The 10255-nt window shown below is 37.6% G+C and overlaps 1 protein-coding gene and 1 long non-coding RNA gene across 2 annotated transcripts in view; both read left to right on the plus strand.

Moving 5' to 3' along the window:
* LOC122551064 (sister chromatid cohesion protein PDS5 homolog B-like) overlaps nt 1–3193 on the plus strand; it is a 200162-nt gene extending 196969 nt beyond the window's left edge. Inside the window, exons 28-29 of the mRNA XM_043692706.1 lie at nt 869–1028; nt 2019–3193. Coding sequence (XP_043548641.1) covers nt 869–1028; nt 2019–2054 — 196 coding nt within the window. The 3' untranslated portion in view covers nt 2055–3193. The remainder of the gene's footprint in view (nt 1–868; nt 1029–2018) is intronic.
* Nucleotides 3194–4414: 1221 nt separating this feature from the next.
* LOC122550795 overlaps nt 4415–10255 on the plus strand; it is a 13342-nt gene continuing 7501 nt past the window's right edge. The window contains exons 1-2 of the long non-coding RNA XR_006311947.1: nt 4415–8355; nt 8535–8595. This is a non-coding gene — a long non-coding RNA (uncharacterized LOC122550795). The remainder of the gene's footprint in view (nt 8356–8534; nt 8596–10255) is intronic.

Below are 10255 nucleotides of genomic sequence, written 5' to 3' on the forward strand. Positions count from 1 at the left end.
TGAGTTCCGAGATCGGTGAGCCCATGGGTGTTCCGTTGATTTGTTCGTATATTTGGTTGTTGAATGTGAAGTGTGTTGTGAGGCACAAGTCCAGTAGTTTAAGTATGCCGTCTTTGTTGATGGGTTCAACGTCCTGTTGTCTGTTATGTCTGTTCAGCAGGTTGGCTATTGTTTCTCTGGCTCGGGCTTTGTCAGTAGAGGTGACAGTGCCGTTACGTCGAATGAGCCCATGGTTTTTTCCTTGTCTCTGCGTATATTTCTGATGATGTCCAAGAATTCCTGTGTTGATTGTATAGAGTGTCTGGATCCGCTGATCAGGTGTTTCAGTTTCTGCTGTAGTTCTTTAGCCAGTTTGTGTGATGGTGTCCCTGGTCTGAGTGGGATGTCTGGTTTGTGCACTTTAGGTAGTCCATAGAATCTGGGGGTGTTGTTGCTTTCAGGTATCATTGTTTGTAAGTCAGACCTGGTTATCTGTCCGTTTTTTTGTAGGTTCCTCAGTGTGTTGTTTATCCTATTGGTGAGCTGTGGGGTGGGGTCAAACTCCCTCTTTTGGTAGGTGTTGGTATCTGCAAGTAGTTGTTGTGCTGGACCCAATATACCGGCCACTACAGCGGACAGCTGAAACTGACAACCGGATGCAGCAAGGACAGGCCACTATAAATGCCGGAGGAAACACCACAGAAGCGCTTCACAGGAGGCCCCCAAGCACTGAGGATGTCACCGAGACAGGGGACGAAACGTTTGCAACAAAAACTTCCAGCTTGGCGAACAGAACCACAGCAACGAGCACCCGAGCTACAAATCTTCTCTCAAATTCTGAATAACTTGTTTAAAAGTGAAATATATCTTTTGTATTTCTGTTTTGTAGCCGCGGAGGACGTTCAAGACGAGCTGTCAATAGAGAAGATGATTCATCTGTAGAGATGGATTCTCATCATGACAGCTCATTGGAGAACATGGACATTTCCCAGGAAAGCTCAGTGGATGGAGTGAACACAGAAGAGGAGAATGAATTAAGTACATTGAGGGTATGGTTATTGATTATGATATATATCGGAACGTGTACAAGTTTTGTTACAAATCCTGGCATCTGTTCAAAGCTGTAGCACTATCTGTTTGTCATCCTTTCAATTGAAACAGAACTTCAAAACAAATTACTTTTCAGCTTTACAAAAGTAAAGTACTGCAGATGCTGAACATCTGAAATAAAAACAGTGTTGGAGAAGTTCAGTGGGTTTGGCAGCATTTGTGGAGAGAGAAGTACAATGAATGTTTCTAGTTCATATTGATTCCTCTTCGGCACTGAAGGGGGCTGGATAAGTGATGAGTTCCATGCTGTGGCGAAAGAGGAGGCAGAGAAGTAGGTTAAAAACTGAAAGTGCTGGTTAGAGAAGTTAGTGCCTTGTTCGCATGGGTTTGCTTCCAATAAGTGGTCCAATATTCTTCTATTAGCATCTGTTCTTCATCAGTCTCTGCTATCATTAATACTCCTTTCACTTTTTATTCTGGGTTTTTTTTACCTTCTGTTCCACTTGCTCCTCCTTTCCCTTTACCTTCAGCATAAAAAGCTCAACTTGAAGGGGCAGGGAGCTAGCAGTTGCTTTGGACTTGTGGTAACTCCGTTTCTGTCTTCAGGTGCTGTCAAAGCTGCTGAGATTCTTCAATGCTTTTGGTTCTTATTTTTCCTCAGTGTTGTTTTTGTACTTAGGAATTTTGATCCTTATTTGACATGTTGTAAAAGTCACCTATTTACATTTTTAATGCGTACGTGGTGTTATCTAAAATTCTAATTAAGAAAGGTGGTTTTGTATTTATCCTATTCCGTATAATTGTATTTAATGAGTGGAAAATTTATTTATATCAAGCTTCGATCAGCCTGCACCGAAGCTATCCAAAGCCAAATCTAAACAAACTGCTCTATGTCAAAACTTTCATGAAAAGCCGCAATTAGATTATTTCAAAGATTATTCTTACAAAGGGGAAAAAAAAACATTTTTTTATTTTATTTTGTCTAACAGGTGCGTCGAAAGCCCAGCAAAAGGGAAAGAAGATGAAGAGTAGATATTTGCAGATGTTGGCATTCGAGCTTGGTAATTGTACTGTAAAGCTCAAGACTAAAGGACAGTGTCTAAATAATAACTGGTTGTTAAGGAAAGCATCTTGTATCTATTCCCCATGCCTTTGCAGTCTCAAGGTCACAAGCTTTTGGCAAACACATCAAGTCATAAATTGTGGGTTGTCGTGCATTGTGATTTGTGCTGACTACAATGTACGGACATTACGGAGAGATTGAAATAAATGAAATTGTAAATATTTTTTATGTTTTGATTGAAAATGTGCTTGTATAGCTTTTAAATTACAGCTTTAAATCACCAACACAACTGTGTACTAAATGTGTGGGTGAAGAAAGTTGGTCACAGTGGAAGTTGACAACTTAAGCAATACTTGTTAATAACTGTACCTTCTGTGGCATTGTACCTTCAAGAAGGGGCTGGTTCATGGAAAGAACAAATACATTATTGCATTTTCCTGCAGCACATACTTCTGTGGTTAGATATGTTGGAAAGTCACCTTTTCTAAAATCCTTTAGTGTTTGACTATATATACTTGTTTCTGTAATCTGCTTTACTGCTTCTGCTTTCCACCACTGAAGATGTTGGACAGCAAGTCCTCAGTTGTATAAAATGTGAAGTCAGCTAAAATGCTGTGGCATTTTACTTGTCAGTATTGATGCCAGAGATGTCTAGGCTTTTAGATAAAGTTGGAAAAAAAAGGATTTTAGTTAAAATATTTTAATACTGATGGTGTATTAGGCATTCAAATTGTACACCTTACTCTAGTTATCTCCCCTGTCAAATTTGTATCAATCTACTGTATCAATAAAATTCTGTAACTGAGCTTGCCTTGTTATAGTGGGGAAAAACGTTTGTGTATTTTGAAGGGTAACCCTCCCTAAGTTATGGTTCCTAAGAGTTAGATCATGTGAAAGTTGTTTATGTGGTATGTGATTAATAAGAAAAGGAGCCTCTCTGCATTGTAACAACTGTCTGTTCTGCTTGAAATGCACTTGACATATCGTTAAAAATGCCTGCAATAATATTTCGTATTTTCCTTGTTGATTTTTATTTCTGTATTGTCAATCTGTACCAAAATTTGGGTTTAATCAGATTAAAATTATTTTGTTTTACAAAGATAGCTATTTGAGTCACTGGAGAGAAATCGGTTGCAAAGAAAATTTTACTCAAGTCTTGAATTACACCAAGTTGATATAAGCTGCTGCTAGAAATAATACATGTGTTGGTTTAAGCTGGATGGAGTCTTATTAAGAAGTCAGTATTTATTGTTTCCTTCATTGACATAGAAAAGATTACAAATTATATGCTTGTCAGATTTTTTAAAAAAAATTGCCTGGACAGCAACTAAGATATTTTGTTACAATTCTAGCTATAACGTTTTGGACTGGTACAGTCATTATTGATACAAAAGATAGATGTGGCTTGTTTTTGTGCTGATTATGTCAATGGTATTTTGAAACAAATTGCTAACTTGATCTGGTATCAAAATTGAGTTCCACTATCAATCAAAAAGTCTATACATAGAATGTTTGAGGAAAGCACAAATGCTTTTAAATGCTTGCTTATGAGGGTAGGAATATGTGTTCCTATAATTTTAATGAGCTGCCACAAATACTATACAAAACATTTTGTAGAATTAGAGATGTTCTTATGCTAATTATTGGTAAAACCAAAGGTGTCATTGCTTGCGTATCCAAGTTTCTAGAATACACTTCTGGAAAGCTATCTTACTGCAATTGTTTCACATACTAATATATAAAGTTAGGACCTCTACAGCAACTTTTTATATGTTCTATCTAGCTCATGCAGTCTTTACCTTGCAAGTCACTGAAGTGTGCCTTAATGTGAGTCTTGCTGCTTTATGCTGTTCTTGCCAGTGGGTGTGAAGAATTCTAACATCCTGCTGGTTTTCGAAAGTTTTTGTGTATGAAGGTATAAGGCTTTTTGGGACATACAAATAAATGGAAGGCATATAAACATTAGCTTGATCTTTAAAAATGAAATGTGAAGCCCAGGAAATCTGAAGTGAAACAGAATTCTGGAAATACTCAGGAAATGGCTGCATCTGTGGAGAAAGAAATACAAATAATATTTAAGGTCAAGAACCTATGGTCAGAATGTTGATCACATATTTTGTGTAAAGTAATCGATTATTTTTGAGAATATGGGTCAGAATCTAATTTGCTCAGTATGTTATTAAATTTTATTTAGACATTAACAACGAGTCAACATAAACCACCTCTGTCGCATCTGAGGAGCAGGAAAATCAACGTTCCGGGCAAAAGCCCTTCATCAGGAACTTCCTGATGAAAGGCTTTTGCCTGGAACGTCTATTTTTCTGCTCTTCGGATGCTGCCTGACCTGCTGTGGTTTTCCAGCACCACACTCTTGACGCTAATCTCACTTTTGCCTACAAACCACCTCGGTCTCTACTTGCTACTTGGCAAGTTCTATACCACTTAAGTAGTGCACGTTCTTCCTTATTTTTCTTAACTATTGTCCTACATTCTGTCTTGTTTGCTACAGATAAATTGAAATGCAAACAATGAATGTTTTGAGAACTTGTTTGCTGTTTGAGTGCTTGAGTACTAAATATATTATACAGTTCACTCCTTTGTCTTTATTGACCTGGATAGATTTATAATTTTAGGCTATAAGCTGTGTTCATTGCAAATATGTTAATATCTTGCACTGTACAAGAAAATATTTCTCTATTACCAAAATAGTTCTGTACAAAATTTGCACATCATCTAGTAAGGAAAAGTTGTTCTTATATATTTATTATTACAGTTGATATTTTCTGTATTCATGATCTTTTTCATACTGCCCTTAACTCTACTTGTAATAGAGAATTTTTATGAACTGTGAACACAATTATTGCCTTGAACAAAAAGAGTCATAGACAGTCATTTGTATTTCTTCAATCTCTCAAAAGACTTAATTGAATAATTGAGATGAGATTTGATGGAAACTATAAGATGTTTTATTTACCATCAATTGAACAAAAATTGGAAAAGATTTTTCTTCCATCAATCCAAACCATTTGAGTGCAACATTTTCAGAAAGCAGCACTATGCTGTTTCAGTGTGCCAGACTTCTTGGAACAATTCTGGATTGTCATAAAGCCCAAAGCAGAATAATTCCATTCTTCATTCATGTATCTGCTTCATTTTGTAGCCCTTTATTACCCGAATGCTTGTGAAGCTTCCTGTTATCTGACATCACATCTACTTTTAAAATCTCAGATTAAAGGATTTTTAAATAAGATGTAAGAGATGTGTTTCAGTGATTAGCAAAATAATGGTAAGAAACCGGTGCTACGTATAATCTACAAAGAAACATCAAAGCTACCCACCATCTCTCTTTCCACTATTGATTTGCGAGAATAACTCTTCCAGATGTGCTATTAAATAGCTTAGATTTTGTAGTCAGTGGTGAAGCAATGGCTGTGGTCACTATCTTTTATGATAGCTACCCACAAAGAAAAGGTAATAAGATAGATTCTATCTCAATCCAATAGCTCCAAGATAAAGAAACTTAAACTGGTCCATATGTCTTGTTTCTATCAGAATGTGTTCAATTGCACAAATAAAAATAGCTTTTCAAGGTCTGAGTATTTAACACTAATTATGAGATTAATGCACCTACTTAACACTTATTCATTCATTCATTCACAGTGTACAAGTTTTGCAAAGGCTGTTAGTGAGACTAAAAATGTAACAATACAAGTTCATTTTCCGTTCATGGAATTCACATTAATTGCAGTGTGTGGATTTAAGAACTCACCTTTTGGAGAAGCAGATAATCAATAGTATCTTCAGGATTTGTACAATATTCTGTGCATGTATGGAGTCCAGAAGTTGCTGTCAATTCCAGTGGAATCGTGTTGATGAATGCTGACAGTTTTTCAGTCATTGCTCCTGCAAAATCTGAGTCAAAACAATTCCCAAGCTTCCTTCTTCTTTGCAGACTGACCTTTTCATACTTAGAAAATGATTAGAACTGGATGAAATCTTTGTAACCAATATGCAAAGGCATATCTTTTAAGGTTTGCATAAAGATTTGTAGCTTGGCTGCCAGTTGCCATGGTTGTGGGTATGCTTGCTAAGCTGGGAAGTTGATTTGCAGACGTTTTGTCCCCTGTCTAGGTGACATCTTCAGTGCTTTGCAACTTCCTGTGAAGCGCTACTGTACTGGATCTTTTGGAATTTATTTGGTTCCATTCTTACTGCTTTTGGTTGCTATTTCCAGCTGTTCGTTGTAGTGGCCGGTATATTGGGTCTAGGTCTGTGTTTGTTGATGGAGTCTATGGATAAGTGTTATGCTGCGATAATGTCTCTGGCTGTCCTCCGATTAGCTTGTTCTATGATCAGAACTAACAGTCAGACTTCTCCAACTACTCTAATTCATGACAGCCCATAAACCAACAGCCAGCCTCAGACAACTCACTCGAACGAATGACCCTATGCCCATCTTGTGGAAGACTAATGTAATTTAGAAGATTACATGCAAAGACTGCATGAAACATTATTTGGAACAAATAAGCAGAGTACTAGCAATCCACATCCACAAACACCAACTAGCCACTAAACGTCACGACAACTGTCGTTAGTAGCCATACACCAATGTCAAGGATCTCCAATTGGACTGGAACAACACAACGATCAATGGATAAGCTAAACAGAGGACAGCCAGAGAATTTCGAGAAGCAAGGCACTCATTCCACAGACTCTATCATCAAACACACAAACCTAGACCCATTATACCGGCCACTACAACGAACAACCGGAATCTGCAATAGGAACGGAATAAATTCCAGAAGGCGCAGTACAGCAGCGCTAGTAATGTTTCAAATTGCTTTATACATCCTCTTTTAGCAAGCAATAAAAGATTAATGTACCTGGAGTGGTATCTGTTTACTGTATATTGTAATATCATTAGACTTCAGGAACATGTGATTATCATGTTCATTTTTATGCAGGAAAAGAATAGTGTAGGTGGAGCCTAATGGGTGTGTGCAGGCTTAATACACTTGTTTAGACTATAAGGTCTACAATTTCATATTCATTTGTGTTTCCTCTACTTAAAGAATTTTCACATCTGAAATCTGTTTCTTCTCTATCCTTTGTAAAATACAAGACATTAAAACAATAATAGCTTATATTTATGTACTATCTTTAAGAGAGTTAACCCATTTCACTTCACACCTGTGGATAAGATTTCTGTTTTATGATTCTCTTCCAAATGTGGATCGCATTCATTCCACAAGATTTCATCTGACATCTAGCTGCTCAAAGCTTTTCATTCTAGGTTATTGCTTTGTTCATAAGTAACTCTGATGATCCAAATTGTGATAGAAACAGAAATAGATAATCATTAATGATTCTAACATCCAATTTTGTTGTGTCCTGAAACAGCAGATGGCATTGTAACACCTGATGCATTTTACATGATAAATGATTCAACAAAATTAAAACTCCAAGTACATACATAGCACAGCTTTAAAAGTATTTTTTGTCCCAGATCTGCTTAGCTAACCATTTATCTGTCATTTGACTGTTTTCTTCAGCCCTTCAAAGTTTTTTGAAAGAAAATCCACAGGGACGAATTTTATCATTTTCATGTCAAATCAATTTTTGATCATGGTTTTATCAAGATTGTGTGTGTGTGTATTGACAGATATAGTGATTTTATATATGAATGATTATTGCTGCTTACAGTTTTGCAATGTAATTATTTTGATATGCTGGAAAAACACTGCAGATTTCTACAGATCTGCAAATCACTTTCCAATTGTAATGAATTTCAGAGACGAAAGAGTTATATTAAAATCCACCTGAATACTCAATAAGAAAAAATGCTAAGAAATTAATTGCCTGGATCAGATATCATCCGCATGGAGTGAAACATATGCTGAGCTTTCAGAATCGCTAAGTTAATATTAGGAAGTGACTGCCTTTAACTGCTTTTGTATGATTCTCAAGAATATGCTACTGCTTTATGATAGTATGCACTTAACTTTACAGTTGATCTCAGTTTATTCCAGTTGCTTTTGGCAATTGTTTACTCATAATTTGAAGTTGTTTCCAATGTCGTGCTTGTGTCAAGCTGTTTATAAGCTCTGAAATTAATCTCTCACTTCTTCAGTCTCGAAGAAGCTCGTTGGTTACCAGCCAAGTCAATGAAGTGTTCTCCTTATTTTAAACCTAAAGGTGTCTTTTCAAAGCACTGCTCCTCTAGGAAAGCTCTCAAAGCGTGAGGAAAGCAAAACTGGAGCAAGGTAGATATTACTGCTTTACTTTTAAAAGAACCAAATAGCATAAGTTTTTAAAAACTACAGTTGATTTTAACATTGGTCGGTAAGATTATGGAAGTCTTCCTTAAGAATACGTTAATGGATTATTGGGTTACAAACCGATTTATAATGTTCGTTCATGGTGATTTTTTTTTGATTCTCAGGATGTGGGCAAAGCTGGCTAAGTCAGTATTTATTGCATGGTCCTAATTGTCCATTTGACAGGTAAGAATCAATATATTGCTGTGGGTCTGACATCACATGTAGGCCAGACTAGGTAAGGATAATAGTTTATTTTCTTAAAGAACATTAGTGAAGCAGATGGGTTCCCCCTCTCCGCTCCCCCCTATAATCAACAATGGTTTCATGATCAATGTTAGACTCTTAATTCCAGACTTTCTCCTCTTTAATTGAATTCAAATTCCATCATCTGCCATGGCAGGACTTGAACCCAGGTCCCAGAACATTTACCTCAGTCTCTCGCATAACAATCTAGTCATAATTCTGCCCAGCCAGTATTCTTGGTAATCTAAATTTTCTTAAGGGTTTAATGAAGGATATTGTTTGGGGGTAAGATAATGGTCATGGGAATAACCCATTCAGCCCCTTGAGCCTATTATTCTAGATCATGGCTGATCTACCTCTGTCACATTTCCTGTGCTGTCCCAACATCTATTGATGTCATTTAGTAACTAGAAATCTATTAATCTCTCTTGAATTTACATGATGATTGAGCTTCCACAGCCCTCTGGGCTGGAGATTTCCAAAGTTTCACCACCCTTTAAGTGAAAATGGCTTGCCTCTAATTCTGAAGCTGTTTACCCACGTCTGAGACAACTCAGCTAGGGAAAAGCTTTTTACTCTTTTTCTGTTCCTTTAGGAATTTTGAAAGTTTCAATGAGATCACCTCTCATTCTTCTAAATAACAGAATAGAATCCTCCATATATCTTAGAACACTTGCAATGTCTCAGTAATCAGTCTGGTTATCCAGTTTACCTGTCCTTTGGCAAGTGGTACAGAACTGCAAAGTATATTTCAGTGCTCTATTCATTTGAAGCAAGACATCTTTTCTTCCTGTGCTCCTGGAATAAGTAGATTTTCTTAAAGACCAGGCCTGTATCCTTTCAGAGTTTACAGTCAGAGGTGACTTAATTGCAACATATTAGATCCTGAGGGGTCTTGATTGAGTGGATGTTAAAAGGATGTTTCCTTTTGTGGGAGAGTCTCGAACTAAGGATCATAGTTTCAAATTGGCATCCCCACCCTGCCTTAATTTTCAACAGATGAACTTTTTTTCCTAAGGTTTAAAAATATAGAAGGTAGGAGCAGCAGCAGGGATCATTTATACTCCATTGTCTTAATATTAATATGAAGGCTATGGCAATTGAGAACAAGGGACCTCAATCTCCTTGCAATTGCCTGTAACTCAGGGATACCAGGTGCTCCCAACAACATCTTTAGGGACGAGCAGCATGCAAGATACCCAGCTTCCTCTTGAGCTCTATGGAGGTGCCTGGCCCCCTCAATCTACCCTAGCTGTCTTCTGAAGCCTGCAGATGTAAAGTCATTGGCAGTGAGCCTGCCCTTTGGAAGGCATCCATCCAGCCTGGGTATTGTCTGAAATGCCCCAGGGGCTACTTGTCCAAGTCCTTCAGCTAGCAAGCTCACTCCTCCACTTCACCAACACCTTCCACCCTGACCTCAAATTCACCTGGACAGTCTCAGATTCCTCCCTCCCCTTCCTCTACCTTTCTATTTCTACCTCAGGCGACCGAATCAACACGGACATCTACTACAAACCGACCGACTCCCACAGCTACCTGGACTACACCTCCTCCCACCCTGCCCCCTGTAAAAATGCCATCCCATTCTCCCAATTCCTTC

The sequence above is a fragment of the Chiloscyllium plagiosum genome, chromosome 6 (assembly GCF_004010195.1).
Source record: "Chiloscyllium plagiosum isolate BGI_BamShark_2017 chromosome 6, ASM401019v2, whole genome shotgun sequence".
In the NCBI taxonomy this organism is placed as follows: domain Eukaryota; kingdom Metazoa; phylum Chordata; class Chondrichthyes; order Orectolobiformes; family Hemiscylliidae; genus Chiloscyllium; species Chiloscyllium plagiosum.